The following is a 19,796-nucleotide window of genomic DNA, read 5'->3' on the forward strand; positions in this document are numbered from 1 at the left end:
GTAGCCTTGTGCCAATCCCAGGCTTTATTTAGTTCGACTGGAATAAATTTGACTTCCTAAGAGTTTAAGAACTTCTCCTTTTAGCAGGCGTGGGAGGGTGCATTTGGCACGTATAAACTGCTTCTGACCAAGGGCAGAAAGGGCTGGTATGAACCCTAGTGACTTCAAGTGGCAGTGGCTAAACCCTCTTTTGGATTTTTGCACCCTATACCTCAATCTGTTCTGCAGGCAGCTCTAATGATTTGGGGGTGTTTTACCCATATTTTTTTCCTGTTCTGTTAGACTGGAATTTTCCAGGTTGGTTCTCTAGAAAATAAACCAAGAATTTCCCCCAGGTTTAATCAGGAAAATGCATGTATCAAGCTGTTCATCGTCAAATTTTGCTTATAAATGCCAAGCTAAGATAGGGGACAATATGCTCAGGAAATTCTTAGTATGTGTGTTAACAATTGATATTTTAGCAGTGCAATTGATGCTGTTGCATCCATAACAATCAAGAAAGAGCTAGGGTATGTATTGAAGTAAAGATTTATGTTTATTTGGTTTAATGTGTCATAGCTTAAATGGCACCAGTTGAATCAACCAACTAAGACGTTCTCAGAAGTGATTCACCTTTACACATATGATAATTTCCTCAGAAACCTGCATTTTTCTAGAAATTGCATGGATTGCATGTCCTGAACATAAAACCACTTTAGGACTGATCCCTCCACAGCAAAATCATGTATTTTCCTTTCCCATATATTGAACTAGATATGAAACACAGAATATTTGTTTTGCAAATTAGGATATTCTTTCTTTTCCACATAATATAACTTTTTTTTTATGGACTACTTTTTATTTTAAAAGCTTCTGTTGGTATATAAATAAGATAGAATTGCTGAGCATTGCAGACTCTGGAAAGTACAAGTAAAAATGTAGCAGGGAGGTGTCTTAAAATACTGTGCAAGGAATCAAAATAGAAATGTTGCTTAGAGTTGAGCCTGCTTTACTGTACAGACCATGAAGTAAAGCTGTTGAGAAAAGAGAAAACTGTGCAGTGAAGACTAGTCTAAAGATAAATGAAACTAATTAGGGCAATTTTGACCTAGAAACTGTGGATGAAAATGGTAATAAACTTAATTACCAAGTGCTTCAGCAAGGTAAATTCAGAGTTGTGTTTTAATATTGTTGAAATCTTTAGTCTATATCCATGCCCTTGCCAAGAAGCCTGGCAAGCAGTCTGGTTTTCGGCTATGGGGTTTTTTTAAAGAGGAGCCAGGTGAGGGTGGGTTTGTGGCAGGGGTCAGGGACAGCCCTTCCTGCAGGAGCAGTCCAGCGTGCAGGAGCAGACCTCTGCTGATGGGCCCCTGGAACTGCACATCCCTGCAGAGCTGGCCCGAGGCTCTCCCTGCAGCCCCGGGTAGCTCCTGGGGGAAGGTGCCGAAGGAGCAGCAGTGCGGAGCTGGATCGGTGTTTGCAGAGGAAGCACAGCAGTGCTGGTGGTGCAGGGGCTGTCAGCTGGGCTGGCCAGTGCCAAAAAGGGCTTGGATGTGCACCTGGACAAGAGAGGCTTTGTACAGTCAGCACCAAAACACAGATGAAGCTGTGCTATATTTTCATTCTAGTATGCTAATATTCTACAAGTGCTCTGGGCTCCTGATCCATATAAGATTCTGGACTGTGTCATTTTGAATATTTCCTTCCCTGGAGATATTCAAAAGCTGTCTAGACAGAATCCTGGGGATTGTGTCCTCCAGGGGATCCTGCTTGAGCAGGGACATTCAACTAGATGCCCTCCAGGGCTCCCTTACAACCTTATCCAATGCACGATTCTGTGATTTTGTGTGAAAAGCCACTTACTCTTTCCTTGCAATGCTCATACACTTCAGGTTAACAGCATGCATGTTTGCTGTGCTCTCCTGGGCATTGGGCACTGCCTTTTCCTTGTGCAGAGCCACTGAGGAGTTGGGTTAAATGGATCAACCAACCCCTGCAGTGTCCCTGCATGCAGGGCTATGTCCTGGTTAAGCTTCCCACCGTGTGAACTGGCACTGCTGCGGCCAGGGCAAGTGAAATCAGACCCACCTCCATCTCATGGGATCAGCTCTCTCCCCAGACACACAGTGCTTCTCAGGGTATAAAGCCTTTACCCAAAATTATAAGGAATAACTAATGACCAAGGGTTTTTTCATTGCTGTTTTAGACAAGTGATGGAGCAACAGCAACAGCGCCAGGAATCTCTGGAAAGAAGAACCTCTACCACAGGCATGTATCGAATCAAGCAGATACAGTCTCTCCCTGACTGTGTCCTCTTGCTGTTGTTGGTGTTTGTGGGATGCTGTACAAGCTAGACTGCTAAAAGTGGTTATAGTTGCAATTACATTTTAAAGATCAGATTTTTCAGCTAGAGTCTTACACACATTTGGGCATGGTTCTGTTGTTTTGCAGAGGCTCAGGTCTGAGGCATGCAGGTGGAGCTAGGCAGGTTTGGCACTTGGCAAAACTTGTACAGCTGAGGGGGCATTTTAGGTGTACCAAGGGGGCCTGGCCATGCTTCTTCCACATCCCTGAGGAGAGCAGGTAGCACAGCCACCACCAGAGTGATTCTGTGTTTCCAGGGGATGTCAGCACGAAGGGGTTGATGTGCTGGATGTGCTCAGGCACTTCCCATTGCTCTGCAGCATGAAACAAACTACAGCACAGAGCAAGATACAGCTCTAGATGCTCTTCATTGGGGATTTTGTGATCATGAAGTCTTCTGTGAACTTAATGGAAAAAATATATATATTTAATGAGCTTACAAAAATTTTCTATAACATATTAAGTTGCATTAAACTTAGAGAAGAGATGACGGGAATAGTTTATAGCTACAAAGTATGGCTTTGCCTCTCTGAAAGGAGGCAGAACAAGCAAGCTGAGATGGCCATCTTGTGTTTGGGCTTTAGTTTTGGGCAAGTTTTTTAAGTTAATCTGGCCACACAAGTGAAATGTTTTTCCTCAACTGTTAAACCTTTTGACTAGAAACCAGCTCAGACATGCATACATGCCTTTGGTCACAGAAAGAGTTGGATTCTTGTTTCAGCAGAGGTTAGTGTGCTGTTCTGTATAGGGAACGTAGCCAAAATCCTGCCTTGGCATCCAAAAGGAATGGGACATGTCTCCTGGGGCTGCTGGCTCTTCCCTCTCTGCCTACAAGGTGGCCACCTCTGTGTTCAGCCTGTCCCTTGCACCTGTCCCTGGTGCAAAGGTGATGCTCGTGATCCTGACTCAGATTCACGTGGGGTTTGGAGGAGCCTCGCTGGCACCAGAGCATGCAGCCCATCCCGTGCTGCCAGGGCTCTGCTCTGCACACCCCTCCAGTTCTGCTGAGGGCTGGAAATCCCCAAGCTGGTGCCTGCACCATCTCCTCTTTGCTTTGTTTGAGTTTCTGTTTGCGTTTACTTCACGGTTCCTTTTTCCCCCGTTCCACTTGGCCTTGGTTTCGTTCCTTCCTGCGTACCCAACCTTATTCTTTTCATTTGTCTTTTCTGTTCTTTTAGTTTCCACCCTTCAACCAAGCATATGCTCTCCCCTCTCTCAGCCCCAGTCTCCTCCTCCTGCCTCTAGTAACTGCAGTGCTCCTGCCTCCGGTGTTGTGCTCCCCCCACTACCTGCAGCCAGCGCTGTCTCTTCAGCACCTGAGCCCGCTAGTCAGTCCCCTTTCCTGTCCCAGCAGAGAGCCAGAGAGCCCTCGCAGTTCCTGCACAGGCACTCGGCCTCTGAGCTGCCAACAGCCCCAGGATCTTCCCCTCCAGCCTGCCCAAATGGCAGGACTGTCATGCCAGGCATCAGGCGAACCTCCCTGTCTCCACCACCTCTCCATCCTTCCCATGTTCCCCTTCCCTCTCACCAGCTTTTCAGGGGCTCTTCTCTTTCCTGCTCTCCTCAGTCTTCTCCCTCTGCCACAAATGCACCATCTCTGCAGAGGGGTGACGTCCTGCAGCCACGTGGTCCCACCATCCTGCCCGTGATTCCTGTCCCACCTGACAGAGTCAAGGCATCCACAGATAAAGCAGGGTGGGAGACCTCAGCAAATGTACCCCTGAACGGCCATCCTGATGAGCAAATTGCTTTAGGCCCCCCTGGAACCGAGGTGAAAAGTGTGGATGGGTCCTTCTTTCCACACCTAGGAGCTGCACCCTGCTCCCCGCTGCCCACCATCGCCAGCCCCCCCAGCTCCTCTGGCCAGGCTCCCTCCCCATCCTCCCATTTGTCACCTTGTCCTGCACAGCAGTGGTGTCAGCCCATGTCACACTGTCTTCCATTGCCTCCCCCTCACGCTGCTGTGTCTGAGGTGGCTATGCCCAGGAGGACCCCTCCTTACATGACATCATCAGCCATTGCCCACTTGAGTAAGTACTGATTTTGAATGAGTTGCGACCTGTGTAAAGCCTCAGCTGTCACCTGTTCAAAAAGCCTGGTTGGCCCTGACTGATAGAAAAAGAGCTGAGAGACCCAAAGCCACTCCTGCTGTATGTGATTTCTGAAACTGGGGTGAAAAAATATCAAAATCACTCTAGACTGGTCCAGGGACCAGGCAAAAAGTAAGAATTGCAGAACCAGGACCCTGTAGCTGGGTTGTTGCAATGCATATTCCTGCTGTATTGTCCCAGACTTAGATTTTTGTCATTCAGCAGAATCAAATTCTTTCTGAGACTTCATACAAAGCCTGTTTTCAGCTGGTCCAAACGTAGCAGATGGGCTTTTCTGGAGCTGGAGGCCAGGTATGCAGTAGGTTTTTGTGTAGGAATACTGGTAGAGGTTGTGATTTTTACTCTTTTTGTTAAGTGCTACTTCTGTTACCAGTGAAATATAGAACATGGATTTAGTTTAAGATACCCAGAATCCCCTGTGGTTGTGCAATTTATTTAATTCAAGAGACTTTTCCTGGTATTCACTGCATTTATAGTTGTGGGCTTGCCACTGTAACTATTCCAGCAAACCTTTCTTATTGAAGGCAGATCAAGGGCTTGGATCTGGCCACTTTGTATATGGCCTTGATTTCTTATGCCTATCTAAAGCCTGTGGAGTGAGAACAATTTGCAAGAAATGCCTATTTGCAATTCAGAGCGTATGTTATGAGACTTGGATCTATTCAGGTTTATAACCACATATAATGCTAAAGTGGTGTGCCTACAAAAGGAAGAAAACTAAGACATTTCCTTGTACTTTCTGCTAAAAGTATTACTGTAACCTCTGGAGGCTCAGTCCTTCAGCTGATGTAAGTCCTTGAAATCCACTTAGTTCAATAAAGTTATTTTAAACTCACATCACTCCATTATTTTGACTTGGTTCAATTTTTGCCTGAGGCTGCCCTCTAATTAGGTGGGTGTAGTTTTGCAATTACAATTAAATGCACCCACAATGAATTACTAGCTATTATGTTCATGAACGAAAGAGGGCTTGAAATGTTTAAAGTATTTCTAATAGCAGCTATGGTTCATTTCAAGAATGGAATTGGGAGTGTGAAATAATGGCAGAAGTAACCACAGAAATAAGGCAGTATTATAAGAAAACCTAGATAAGAAGAAAAACAAGCTGTTAATGTTAAATATGGTTTCCAAATATTTCTCAGTCAAAACTCACCTGTCTTTCAAAGTAACACTTATTGAACAGCTGAAGTTGTGAATACATACCAAGAGCAGCTCGTTCTGACAGAGTGTACACGGGGAAATACCCTTGGGGAGGTGTATATGTTCAACTGACCTGTTACAGACTGGGTAAAACTCCACTGCAATGGAGTTACCACCATCGGCCCTTCCAACAGGCTGCTGCTGAGAGGAGCTTTGCAGAACCTTGGGGTATTGGAGCTGGAAGCTGGTCTTCCTTCCCTGGTTATTCTGCAAAACTGGCTGAGGCCACACATCTTCTGCATGACAGAAAGGAGGATATTGTAGCCCACAATTCATCTGAAAAGCTGATGTCAACCAAAGTCTGTGGAGTTTATTATCTCCATGTAGAAAGCTGTAGGAGAAGCAGAAGAATATGCCACTTATGAATTGGGAAGCGTTGTCTGTGTTCTGATTCTGACACAGAATGAAGCACTAGCCCAGCCAGGGAGGAGAGCAGGAAGCACACTGTCAGTAACAGGGTCTCTCAGGAGGACACAACTGTAGCTGACTGACCACTGATACAAGCACCTCTTCCCATTCTTCACATGCATGGTGCTTCCTTGCACCGACCTTGTCCTGGAGTCAGGCCATGGCGTTGGGAGCGGGAACGTGACCTTATCTGGGCTGGAGGAGATCGTGCCTCACATCTAATTCCTGTTCTCTGCATTTCAGGCCCATCACTTCCACCTGGCCACCCCAGTGGTGCTGCTGTGATCCCTGCTTCATCTGGGGGGCCCCCACCTCCGCCACCCCCCCCAGTCCCTCCACCACCCCTGGGAGCCGCGCCGCCCCCGCCGCCCCCGCTGCCAGCCGGCGCCGGCCAAGGGGCTGGCGCTGAAGATGGGTCAGTGTCAGGGCTCGCAGCAGCTCTGGCTGGTGCCAAACTAAGGAGAGTTCAGCGGGTAAGGACGTGCCACTGGGACTCCCCGATGGGCTCTTCTCTGCTGCGGCAAGGCCCGGCACAGCTTGGTGTTAATGGTCTGCAAACCCAGAGTGAAACGTGCTGAAACACGCTTCGGCTGATCATTGGGTGAACTCTTAATTGTGATTTTGCAGTGCAAATAAAGCTGAGCAGGAAATGTTGGGTAGAGTTTATGCTCTTCAGAACATATGAGTTAGCAAATGGCTGTGACTTCTCACATTGCCAGGATCTCGTTACTTCAACATAGTCCACCATTGTACTATGTGTTAGTGTTTTCACTTATTTTAAGTGGTTAAAACTACATTATACTTACAAAAAAAAAAAAACCAGTGTAGACTGCTGAGGCCTGGTCAGTAGCTATCCACTTAGGTAGGGTTGCTTAAGCATATATAAACATAATTATGAACAAGCAGTGGTGTGGGTTTTTTAATCATTTGCCTGTATATTTACATCACTCAGATCTGTCTTGGTTTTAGTAATACACCTGTGGGTCTTCTTCCCAAGGCAGAACACATCCTATCTCTGGTTTCGGGCTGTGATTGTGATCAGTGTTCCTAACACTTGGGAAAAGTAATCATTAAGGGTGTGGTTGTAAAGCAAACCTTTCATTAATTCCAATCTTGATTTCTCTCTTAAGCCAGAAGATGGTTCAGGAGGGTCCAGCCCTAGTGGGGTCTCTAAGAGCGATGCCAATCGAACAAGTAGTGGAGGAGGTGGAGGAGGACTAATGGAAGAAATGAATAAATTACTGGCAAAAAGGTTTGTACTTACACCTCAAGTATGCCCCATGAGATCTGCAGCAAACTGTGGAACCAGGCACTGTCATTTTTGTGGTTAGCAGTAGGTGTTTCCTTGCTATTTGACAGGTCCTGCATAGATGTGGGTCACCAGTGTTGCCCAACTTTTAATGTGAAAAGTGTTGCCTTGGAAAAATCATCTGCCTTTTCCTAGTGTAAGATGCTCTATTTTTAGATCTAATTTTTTAAACTTACAAATAGTGAAAGAAAAGGATGAATAAAAAAACCCCAAACAAACAAAGGGTAGGTACAGTTGTAGGGTGCACAGAGATGGAGTTTTTAAATAGCATTGTCTTAGTATAAAGACAGCTCTCAGCTCAAAAGATCTGATTTCAACTTTCCTCCATGTTCTGTTCATTTCAGAAGAAACTGAACTGTGGATGTAATCCTTTGAAAAGTATTAAATAAATACACAACACTCTAAAAAGTTCCCAGCAGTATAAAATAGCAAATAGGTAATTTTCTTCCAGAATTAAAATAGCTTGACAACTCTTTAATAGTTTTTCACTGGTTCTTGGCCTGCTCTATATCAAGAATGACCTTCCCTAACTGAAAGTTGTCTACAAGCAAAGTAAGGTCTGGTAACTCAAGCAAGCAAGCTGAATGGACATCTCATATGTTTGGACATAGAAGTTCTGCACACCTGTGTGGTTCTAGTCTAAAGTGTACTCCAGTACAGCTTCTGGCTTATGTCTTCAGGTATTTAGGGTTCATTTCCCCTGGCATCTTAACAAAAGCACTTGCACTGCCATGAGTATTGTGCTGCCTCTACTGTGAAAATAAATGAGATCCAAATCCTTTTCCAGGGAGCTGATAGCAACAGAGTTGTTCACTAAATTTTTCTTCACAAAGCCATGGAAGTACCTGGAAATGCAGAAGGGCAGTTCAAGGGTGCAGTCTGGGCATGTGCTGCTAAGCTGATACTGAGAGGATTTCTTTTGACTGCAAATTCCTTTTTATACATGATGACGTAAGGAAAGGAAGAACCTGGCACTGTTTCAGGTTGCACTTACCTGCCTTACTTGCCTACTATTACCAGGAGGTTAAAAAAATATTGGTTTGGTTTTAAACTGAGCATGTTCAATACAGAAATCAGAGTTATGAGCATGGGATCTCAGGGGCCCTTTTCTGAGCATTAAACCCCATGCTCAGAAGCAGGGAATATGTCTAATGCTTGATAAGTAATGGAGGAAAACATTTCTGAGAGCTCAGATGCTATAAAATACCACTCTCTAGATTCAGTGAGCCCTGTGAGAGGAGCCCTTTGCCTCGGGACTAAAACGCAAACAGAATAATAACACTGTCACTCCCAGCCCCATTAAGTTTGTTGTAGGACATAAATCTAACACTGCTCTGTCACCCTGGCAAATATTTCCTTCACTTCGATTAGTAACAATTACAACTTCTTTTTGTTAGAAAAATCAAGTAAATATTAGAGAAAGACAAAAAAAAATATTACTGCTCTGGTAAAATTATTAATGCAGTTGAATATCTGAAAACAATTTCCACAGAGCACTGTGTCTTACAGACACATACTTCTCAGTTTGTTTGGTTTTTTGTCAAATTTTCATCCAATTCTCAAAGTGTATCCAGTGAGGCTTTTCTCAGAAGCCTTTCTTAGTGCTTCCTGACTTTTTTTTCCTGAGCTGAATTTTGTTCACTTCGGAACCAAGACTAAATGAAAAACCTATCATACTGGTGTTCTTAAAAACATCTGCTAAGGGTAATATTCACAGGTGGATAAGGGTAAAGTTCAGCACAACCAAAGTCCACATGGAGACTTGAGTTGCAGTTCTCGTAATGGTCTAAAATGGGAAATTGGATTTCTAGAGACTCAGCACCTGGCCCACTGGAGTACTGCTTAGAACCTAAATAGGGCTTAAAAATCAAGAATTTGGTTTTCTTGACATCATCCAGTTGGCTAATGCCCAAGAAGTTTTACCATGCATTTTTCAAAAATAAATAGCCAACATCTTTGTTTACTGTCAAGTCCAGTTTCCCCAGTGGATGGACTGCAGCTCTTCGCCACTTACTTCTCCAAGAGTTTTGACCCTCCTTGGGAACCAGGAATGAGTGTGAGTCTCAGGTCCTCACTCAGCTTCTGTAGACAGCACCAACAGTGCTGGTGCTGGGATTACTACTACTCAGGAGCTCTGCTGCCTTTGAAGTGGTTTTGAGACAAAAATAATCCCCTGTTGTTCCCAAAGGCACTTGAAAACCAGGCAGGTGGGCTGGTTTCCTGATTCCTCGTATCCAGCCAGAGCTCTCCCACCCTGGAGGGAAGAAGGGGTCTTGGCTGAGCAGAAATGGTGCCCAGTCTCTCCCAGTGAGGGTGGACCTGGCTTGAAGGGCTTTTTGACAGTTTTCCCATCGTGTGGGAGCACTGCTACAGCCCTTTCTCCGTGCAGGATCAGGGATGTGGGCTATAGGACATGTGACAAACTGACACTGGAGCTGGCCGAGAGCAGCATCACTGCAATGTCCACCCTGCTGTGGGCAGGGTTGGTCCTCAGAAACCCCTGATGGGGGGTGAGTTGTTCTTCCTATGTGGTCCAGGAGTTCTCCTGTTCTCCTGTAGTCCAGGAGTCAGGACTTCCTGAACCCTGGAGAGAAGCCATCCTTTTCTCACCCAGTTTCAAACCGAGCTCTGCTTCCTCCCTCTGTTTCATCACATTTCCTTATGCTCTGGACCCTGCATTCCTCTGTTAAACACCACCTCATAATATTAATATTGCCCCTCTCCCTGAGTTGTGTCACTGGGATCTGGATTCTTCACCTCCACCCCAGTCCTGCACGACCAAACACATCCAGCCATTGTCATTTTCTCTGGGATGAGCTAAATAAATAGGAATCAGTCTTTCACCAAATCGTTCCTGCAAAGCCTGAATCAGTCTTCCCATGAGGACTGTTTCTAGAGGGTTGACTGTGTCTTATCTCCTGTTCCTTTGCAAAGGAGGAAAGCAGCATCGCAGTCAGACAAGCCGGCTGACAAAAAGGAAGAGGAAAGCCAAAACGTAAGTGAAACACTCCTCCCTGTTGTGCTCTTGCAGATTCTGTGTAAGTCAAAGTCCTGTGCTCATTCACTGTGTCTGGCAGGCAATAACAAGCAGTGCTGATCCAGGAATAGATGTGCACATTCGATCCAAAGTCGAATGTAACTGCTCCCACCTTTCCTGGGAACAGCACCCTATAAACAAGAGCAGCTGCTTTATTCATAGGGGAGGTATTGTCCAAACCAGGTTAATGAGTTCTATTTCATGGTCTAATCCCAATGTTGTAGGGAACAGGGGATTCTTGCCCAGTAAGAAGATGCATTGAACCTTCTGGCAAGTTAACTTGAGATAAAGTTAATGTTTCTTATTTTATATTTGAGGCTTGAGCTAAGCTGAAGTGGACCATCAGCCCTGCAGTGTAGCTTTGGGTTGCCAACCTCCATGCAAAGCAACAATCAGCTCACTTCAGACCCCAGAGTGCACAGAGAATGTGCCTGGTGGAAGAAGGGAAAATGGTATATTAGCCATTAGATCATGCAGAAGTCAAAATTTGTGACCATGGTAGCTACACTAAAGTAAGCTAGAATTTGGACAACTTTGAGGAACTTTGATTAATTTCTCTTCCACAAAAGCAATTTACAAGTGGTTTTATTTGACTCAGTCTGTAGACTGAACTTGATTCAACAATTTTGAGTCCAACATGCAGATGAAAACACTTTTTTACCTATTGGACTGGTAAAGGGTGGTAAAAGCATTTTAGGAGAGGGCAGGATTTGCACTGTCTTTCCCAATGTGGTGCTTTTCCAGGCTGCTGCTCATTCAGCTTTCCTGTTGCTAGCCAGTTCCCCCATGAAGGCTTTCTGCCACGGCTGCAAGGTCATAAAGCATCCTGTGTGTCTCATATTGCCTGCGTAGAGATGTTGTCTCCAAAGACAAAGCTGTTCAGTAGGAAATCCATTAAAACAATCTAGGTCTTGCCCCAAGCAAAAAAAGGTGTGTAGGAAGAGCAGGAATAAGCACTTTCCACTGTTTAGGGAGAAAAGCAGCTATTTTTTGCATGTTCCTTGAGGCATGCTTCAAGTGTAGAATTTCCCTGTTGAACCCGCTATGCAACCATTGCTCTTAATCTTGCCCCAATACTGGTTTTGAGCCATACGCTTGGAGATGAAAGGCACCGTTTAGCTTCTAACTTGCCAGCCTCTGCTTTCTGTCCCTTATTCTCTCTCCTTGAAACTCTACATTAGTTTATATCCTCAAACTTTTCAATAGCAGCAATCTGTTTAGAAAAGTGTTTTAGAGAGTTTAATTTGTATCTTGAGTACATTTCATGTTCAGAGTATCTTCTTTCAAACTGGGTGCAATTCTATTTGACAATGAAGAGATTATGCTCTTCATTTTGAGGGCTGCTAGATAATATTGTCATGCCAAATATATGGATGAAGGGTTTATGATCTGTCACACATAAATCCGAGATAAAAGAGTCCAAATCTCTGATGAAGTGTTTAGGCTTCTACTTAAGAGGAGTACTGATTGATTTGGTTACATTCTGTTAGTACCTGAACTCCTCTCTCTGGTACTGGAGGCTGTCCTGGGGTGAAAGACTGGCATGTGAGCAACTTGCTTGGCTTGGTTTCTGTATCTCAGAGAGTTTCTAAATTTGAGAAATGGATGGTTTGTATTTAGGCAACAGCAGACAGCACTCTAGCATGGTTTCACCTGATTTGGTATACAGAGATAAGAATGATTAAGTGTAATCATTAAACGTTTTCCACATTAACTAAAATAAAAAGGATGTCTTTTGCCATCCATTTTTTTTGTGAGAAAAGTTAAAGTTTATATAGCCTTGAGCCCATACTTTGCCAGCAGTGCCTGTTGGACAGGGAGGAAACTTGCTTTTGTACCACATGTGCTCTAGCTGTCTCCAGCGTAGAAGAGGACCCTGCAATTCATCCCCAAAACTCAGTAATGTCCTGTTTTTCTCTTTGTAGGATGATGCTAGCACCTCTCCTTCAACCAGTACGCGAGGCTCTGCCCAGCAGCAGCAAAATTCATCAGGTATTAATTAAGTTGAACTGCTGGCATTGTAGTTGTCTTCTTAATCTAGTCTTCTCCACCACCTCTAGACTCTGGATTCATTGTCCTACTTCTGAGTGCAGCAGCAGTAACTAACAGAAAAATTCCCAAATACCTTTGTTTTAAAAACTGTAGTCAGCAAAAAATTATGACTTTTATATGCTTCACAGTTGAGAAAATTGCAAGACAGACAGTTCAGTTAGACATGTAGCTGAGGGTCTGTGTCTTCAACATTATGTATGTAAATCTTTTAAGAGAAAAAAAGCTGTATTATTTTACTTTTTGTAGTGTAGCTGTCCTGGTCTATACAGTTGGGGTTTGGATATCAAACTGCTATTCTTCCTTAATCTAATAGTCTGTTGCAGTAAGACTGATCCTGAGAATTCCTAGATGATATTGTTTTTCCTACAATTAATTGAAATAACTGTGTCTGAGCAGATGAGCTGCAAGCACTCACATTCATCCCTGCATCAGTCTTGGCTTTCACGCATGCTGAGAGAAATCTCTCCCAAGGGAATGATTATTTAACCATTTCCTTTTGGAATAACGCCATGACTTGTGTGCTTTGCAAGGGAAGGGGAGGAAGCCAGGAGAAAGGTGTATGTAAATGAGATCTAGAGATTTCCTGGGAGTGCCTGTAATTATTTTAAAAGGCTTTTTAGCACCTCACAGAAGAGCAAATCTTTGTATATAAAGTTGTCAAATCTCTGCAACAGTTAATTTTAGGAGAAGACTGGGATGATAGGAATCACTTTCAGCAACAAGGGTTATGTAGTACAGCTTTTTGGGAATGTTCTGTGAGTTACATGTACACAACATTAAATAAATTCTCTGTGGAGAGTCACACAGTGAGGTCTTACTGCCCATTTTTACATACACTCACATTTTCTGCCAGCTGTGCAGACAAAAAACCTAAGACGTCTTAACTTAAAATAGAAATAAATATTGTATTGAACAAAGAAAGCCTTGCAGCAATTAGCCTGTATTTCCTAATAGAAATTATTTATGCTATTCTTCCTACTGTTTCAGTTTCTTTTCTTTTTAGTATTGTTTAACTATGTGGCCCCTAATTAAAGGGATCACTAAGCAGAATTTTGCCAATAATGCTTTCCCAATAATGTAGGCAAATGCACTCATTCAGCAATCTCATTTTCCTGGCTCTTTTCCTAAGTCACTCATCCTCACTGCATGAAAGCAGCTGTATAAGACAATCAACGTTGGGATATTTTTATTTTTAGAGCAAAAATAATAAAGTAACTTTTCATGTTTGTTTTTCAGACTCTGGGAAGAAGCCATGGGAAAGGAGCAATTCTGTTGAAAAGCCTGTATCTTCATTACTTTCTAGGTGAGCTGCACGGGGTGTCCCTGTGGCTGGCCAGCAGGCGGGATGGTCATGCTGTCCCTGTGGCACGCGCACGACTCATGTCTCGTTTCATTCCATTGCTGTAGAAATCCATCCGTGGTGAAGAGCTGTGAAGCTAAGAGCCCCACACAATCCCACGTGTCTTCTAGGTACTGGCTAACTGCCTGGCTTCTTAACTGTCTTGGCTTGTCCTTTGGCTCATCCCATCATTCAGCACTAGTGTTCGTCTCCTGCCGCATCTTTTACTCATTCTCTTGCAATCTGCTTTGTCTGTTGCTGCACAAACTGTGAAGGTGCCATATCAGAGGTTTGTTCCACGGAAACAGCCCCCTGCTCACTTGGGCATTACAGATGTTAATCATGCTGGAACCAGCACTTAACCCATGTGTGTGTGTGTGAGTCAGAGACACAGGTCTGGCAGTGCTGTGCCATTTGGAAATCACATTTCGGACCATCTTTCTACAGCAGGTTCATGGTGACACTGCCAATAGGTGAAGCTTTCATTGACCAACCTCTGCAGAAATTAAAAAGCAAAACCAGCAATTATCTGAAGAGCTTGCAGCTGGGATAAGGGAAGTTATTCTTCTACCCATGCAACTGCAGTGGGTGCAGAAGAAAGGAGAGTGAAACTTGGTAATAAAATCAAGACATAAAAAGGCCCCACCACAGATAGATCTTTCAGACACATGGGGAACAAAAACTAGCAGGTGTCAAAAGCCAAGAAACCTAAAGTAAGACTCCAGAAGTCCTGTCAGTCAGAATAGCCAAGCTTCAGGATCAGCACCCATGTTTTTAGTCACAGAAATTGAGATAGTTTGATGTTGGACAGCTAGAGAGGCTTGCTTCCCATGCTGGTCCAGGACCACCCAGTGTTGCTGGACACTGAGATGGATGATGAGTAACAAGGTAGAACACAGGCTTACAAATGTTTAGTATTTACTGCAAAGAGATGTCCCTTATTTTATTTTGTTAGGTATATGACAGTGCTGATAGTCTGGAGAGAGAGAAGTTGCCAATGGCAACGATCTGCACATACTTGCTGCTTTGTTAAAAATGCTGTAACATGTTCTGCCCAAGCATTCAGAGGGGTGCATCAGTATTACTATAGCAAAACATAGTTTTGCCAGCTCTCCTAAAACCAGTGAAACATGTTGGTTCAAGGAAATACATAAGCTTCAAATAGAAGGAAGAAGACCATTCTTCCTCTTTGCAAATGGGAATGAAACATGGGCTATTTAAAGCAGCCATCATATTTCAGTAGCTACCTTTTATAATGGCATTGCATCCTGGGAGGAGGAGTTCAGTGGGAAAAAATGCTTTTTTAGTTTAGCACCTGGAGTAGTGCTCAGTAGTAGTAGTAGTGCTTGCTTGAAAGACTTCTGTGGAGGAGCAGGGCAGGTTTCTAAAGCTCCCAGTGGTGATCTGTTTCCATTCGTGATCAGTTTGATGGCACTTGGATCTTTCTTAACTCCATTAGCTGTGGGATGGTAGGACAAATGTCAAGATTTCTCAAGGAAGGCTTGCAAGATCAAGCAGCCTTCCTGAGGCAGCAGCATCTCCACCAGCCCCCAGTTTGGGCTCAAAGATGATGGCAAAGTTATTTGAAACCTTTGTATAGCATGGTTAGTTTTTAAAATATTTTAGAGTTACTGATTAAAAGAGAAAGGAAAATAATTTCTGGTTCCTTAATTTATTTTATCAGATGTCATCATGGCTCAGCCCACTGACTAATACTGTGCAGAAAGGCTGATAACACTCAGGTGCACTAGCCATTAAGGCCAAACTGGTTTTGTTTCTGAGTCAATTAAAAAAGACTGTGATACATAACACTATCAACAAGCCACACTTGACTCATTCAGGTTTTCCAATGAGAGGATTAGTGGGTTATTTTCCCAATAATATTTTTCTAAGCTGTAATCTACTATAACTTTAGCACCCAGTGAAAGCCTAGGTTGTCAGAACAGGGCTGCTTACAGAAAAGGGACTGTGAGAGAAAACCAGACATATAGCTTGCAAATGCTGTAATAAAACACAGTTTTATTAATTAACAGGCTTTATCCTCTCAGCATTTTCTAATCTGAAATCGTTGAGAGTCCCAACACACACACACACACAAAAGAAAAAAGAAAGAAAGAAAAAAAAAAAAAAAAAGAAGAAGTTCACAGCATCTTTGAGGGTCAGGTTGTGCATACAGGAGCAGTGCTGCTCTCTGGCTGCCAAATGTTCCTGAGCAGCACAGTAGGGAGCCTCCTGTCCAGCACTTGAACACAGGTGCCCCCACTCTGGGGTAGATTTCATCCACACCATCAGGTGGGTGCAGCTCAGCACACATTGCAGGGAACTGACTGGCTTTTTTATGCTTTCCTTCCATTTCTCAAGGATGAAGCCAGTGAGCAGCAGCAATGATGTGGCTATGGATGCCTTAGATTTTGATCGAATGAAACAGGTGAGTGAAAATGTCATTTGCACTCTTAGAGATTTGGCAAGCTACCCATTTTCCCCCATGCATGCGCTGTACAAGCAAAACGGCTGTTCAGTCTTCTGATTTCCTCTATAACTAGGTGCTAGAGAAAGGCTAGCTGGTGAGCAGCAAGAGAGCACAATCTCACTGCTATTTCATCATTATGTCTGCACAGAAATGTGCAAGTAAATATGCCAGCATCTTCTGCATCCGTGCCTGGGAGTGCAGATGTAGCTGTTAGTAGTGCTAGGCTCTGAGCAGCAGTGGAGGTGGGGGACAAGCACAACCGTGTTAAACTTGCGTTTTCTTCCACCAGTTAGAAGGAAATTCTGAGCAGCTGACTTGTGTTTTGTCTCATCAGGAAATATTGGAGGAAGTTGTAAGAGAGTTACACAAAGTGAAAGAGGAGATAATTGATGGTAAGAAAGAGAAAAATTATTATTTTTCTCACCTTTATGACTAATTTTCCATAGATAAGATGATAGGAACTGAAGAGAGTTCCCTGGTGTTTTCAGACTTCTCTGAACAGCTCTGATTTATACACACATTTGAAGAACAAGCATCTACCTTATCTGGGCTCTGACCATAACACTTCGTTTACATCCTTTTATTATGCTGTTGATGAGCATTTTTACCACCAGCCTATGAAAAATTCACTGGCTGGTATTTCTCACAGGTGGGAGGGTGAGAAAGAGCCTGCCTGTATCTCATGGCACATCAATTTATCACAATCACCAAGTGTGAAATCACTTGTAACTTGCCGGCCACACAGGTCCGGGATGAGGAGGGGACAAAGGAAGCTAACTGAAAATCCTTCCCAAAAATATTCTGTAGGTTTCCTATGTTTGAAGAGTTATTTCAGGCCTTCACTTGATTACAGCTTTCCAAATAGCCACATATTTTAGCAATTCATTGAAAAGTACAGCAGCTGTACCAAAGGTATCAGTACTTTTTTATAAATTGCTCTGCAGTTTACAACTGAAGGTATTTTTTAGGGCCATTATTAAAATGCACAGCAAAATTCCCATTTGAAGGCCACATTAGAGCATGCAAAGATATATGCCCACACCCTGCACTCCCCACCTTAGATTCACAGGGAAGGGGAAAAAGAGGAGACTGTAAAACAGCTAAAATCCATTCCCCGTGCCCTTGCCCTGGATCTGTGTGCTCACAAAACCTCGAGGCAGTCTGCAGTTGGAGAGACCCTTGTCCATACGCTATTGTCCCAGCAGCTTGGCCCTCAGAGCCTCCCTAGTTCATTCCAGTGCAAAATAAGGCATTCACATACACCACAGATGCAACTTCTTACAGTAGTACTGCAGTTTGCAAGCCAGCAGCTGACTGCTTACCCTTACTCATCCTTTTACCCTCCACTCATCCTTTTACCAGCGTGTCCTTTTCTGCAACCTCTGTACTTAGCCTTTTCCATCACACTGGATATAACTTTATGCACTAACTTTCTGGTTTGGTTTTCTAGCCATACGGCAGGAGTTGAGTAGAATCAGTACAACATAATGATTGCAAAGCATTTGGACGGTACTAAGAATGCTAGGAAGATTGGATCATTTCTAAGTGTACCAAGGTCATGCAAGATGGTGAGAGAGGACATCGGCACTGTCTTTGTTCTTACACCCTTTTTATTAGCAGACTCAGCACACTTTGAAGCTTGCTGCTGCCTTGGATTCGCTTCATTTTACAAGTCTTAATCTAAAGATTATTAAATTTTAAATTTCTGGATTTTTAGATTTCATCTGACACTGCACATTGGATTTGTCAGCCTTTTTTGTATTTTGTATTTGCTTATTTAAATGTATTACCTTTCTTTTTAGTAGTAGATAAGAACACACGTGAACCATTTGCTTTTGATAGATGACTTCAAAGTAATTTTACTAGTAGTCTGCAATGTAAATGAAGATCCTTTGCCAACAGAAATGTATTAAGGCATCACCAGAAGAGAGAGACATGTTTAGTTGTCAGCCAACAAGTTCTTTGTCTCAGAGTTATCACAATATTAAAAATTGGTACGTCAGTGCATCACAGTATCTGTGTTCATATTGGTAATAAACTGTTTATTGTCCACACGGCCCTGCCTTTCTTTGTTTCATTTGTCCCTTGAGCTCCTGCACTTCTTTGTCATTTGGTGGTAAGAGGAAGGTGACTCACTCACTGTGGGGTGGCAGCTGTGCCTCCTGCACTGCAGAGCACGAGGGGAGAGCCTGAGTGGTGCAATGGCAGCAGCCCTGCCTTCTTCACGGGCAGACATGGCCCTCTCACATCGCTGCTGAGCACCACGTCTTGCAGTCAGGCTGCCACAGCCTCAGGAGCTTTTTGCCAAAGGAAATGAAGGACAGTCGCTAAGGCTCTTCTCAGTCCCACATCTCCTGCTGTCACTGAAGAAACCACAGGTCCCATCACCTGCACTCCTGCAGATTTGCAGTAATAAAAGGGAGGTGTTTATGTAGAACAAGGTTAACAAAGGTATTAGGTGGATGCAAACTGAAATCCCAGGCACAGCACTGCTGACTAGGGGCTTAAGGGGAGTGTTTGTTAATGGTGTGCAGGTCTTGAGCTTTACTGGTACAGGACACTGAACACTTAACAGTGCATAGCCAGTCACATCATCCAAGTCATGCAACTGTTTCCTTTACAGCCATTCTCCATTCTTCCCACCAGAGCAATCTTGGGAATTTCCACTTGACTTAGTCTAGTGCAAACTTTGCGTGGCAGTCATGTTGATACCATCTTCTGGTAACGTCGTGCAAAAGGGATTGGAGTTCAACTATTGAAATCTGTCAAGCATTTTCCAAGATCCCTTAATTTCTTCAGGCTTCCATAACGATTTTATTTTAAAAGCCAGGCCCTGGGGATTGGTTTTGGGAGCAGAGGCTGATGCAGCAGCCCAGGAGAGCCTGTGACTGTCCCCTTGCTGGTGGAGCAGGCAGCAGGCAGGAGGGAGAGCCAGCCTGCTACAGGAGACTCAGGAGGGGAGGCAGGATGGGTCCTGTTTGGCAGTCAGCTGTAAAATGTTACCTGTTGTGTTGTGTTCTTCAGCATCTTGAAAGCAACGCAAATGCCTTTCAAAAATGAGTCTTTTTCACAGTCTGCTTATACTGTAGATTAAATACAGGAGAAATCAGAGTTTAATGCAACAGTGAGCTCCAGACTGAGGCGAATGTTTGTTAGCTGTTTAATGCAAACAGAAGGCAAGAAAGCGGTTAAAGAGCAGGATAAAGATTTCCACATGGGAACTAAAGCAGGCAGACACTGATGTGCATCACATTGCCACAACCCCAGGACCAAAAGAAGCAGCCATCCCAGTATGAACAACCCAGACAAGCTTCAGTAACAGTAGAGATTAGAATGCTCTGTTGCACAAATCTCCTACAGTAGCTCATGCATTTCCTAATTATAAACCCATTTATTGGCATACCTGATAATGGCAAGTACACTTCAAAACTGCTGCTGCTCAAGATCACGTCTGTTTTGTTAAACTCTCCAGTAATCGTCATTAAGGTTCTGGAAGTTGGTGCTTGGTGTGGTTCACATTTTCCCTT

At 43.8% G+C, this 19,796-nt stretch overlaps 2 protein-coding genes across 8 annotated transcripts in view; both read left to right on the plus strand.

The window, feature by feature from the left end:
* Positions 1-18,323, plus strand: part of EVL (Enah/Vasp-like) — a 144,259-nt gene extending 125,936 nt beyond the window's left edge. For 4 of the 7 annotated variants that reach the window (XM_066321879.1, XM_066321880.1, XM_066321876.1 and 1 more), the window contains exons 5-14: positions 2,186-2,247; positions 6,306-6,535; positions 7,193-7,314; positions 10,306-10,366; positions 12,334-12,400; positions 13,697-13,763; positions 13,868-13,930; positions 16,161-16,227; positions 16,604-16,661; positions 17,720-18,323. In XM_066321879.1, coding sequence (XP_066177976.1) covers positions 2,186-2,247; positions 6,306-6,535; positions 7,193-7,314; positions 10,306-10,366; positions 12,334-12,400; positions 13,697-13,763; positions 13,868-13,930; positions 16,161-16,227; positions 16,604-16,661; positions 17,720-17,757 — 835 coding nt within the window. In that variant the 3' untranslated portion in view covers positions 17,758-18,323. The remainder of the gene's footprint in view (positions 1-2,185; positions 2,248-6,305; positions 6,536-7,192; positions 7,315-10,305; positions 10,367-12,333; positions 12,401-13,696; positions 13,764-13,867; positions 13,931-16,160; positions 16,228-16,603; positions 16,662-17,719) is intronic. The other 3 variants (XM_066321882.1, XM_066321881.1, XM_066321883.1) reach the window with 3 other exon arrangements.
* On the plus strand, positions 3,137-4,524 carry LOC136362031 (ena/VASP-like protein). Its single transcript, XM_066320287.1, has one exon. The coding sequence runs from the start codon at positions 3,137-3,139 to the stop codon at positions 4,382-4,384; it is 1,248 nt and encodes a 415-aa protein (XP_066176384.1). The 3' UTR covers positions 4,385-4,524.
* Positions 18,324-19,796: the final 1,473 nt, after the last annotated feature.

The sequence above is a fragment of the Sylvia atricapilla genome, chromosome 6 (genome assembly GCF_009819655.1).
Source record: "Sylvia atricapilla isolate bSylAtr1 chromosome 6, bSylAtr1.pri, whole genome shotgun sequence".
NCBI classification, from domain to species: Eukaryota; Metazoa; Chordata; class Aves; order Passeriformes; family Sylviidae; genus Sylvia; species Sylvia atricapilla.

Excerpts from the sequence above, each read along its gene's own strand:
- LOC136362031 (XM_066320287.1), top strand. The coding sequence starts at position 3,137 with ATGTCTCCTGGGGCTGCTGGCTCTTCCCTCTCTGCCTACAAGGTGGCC.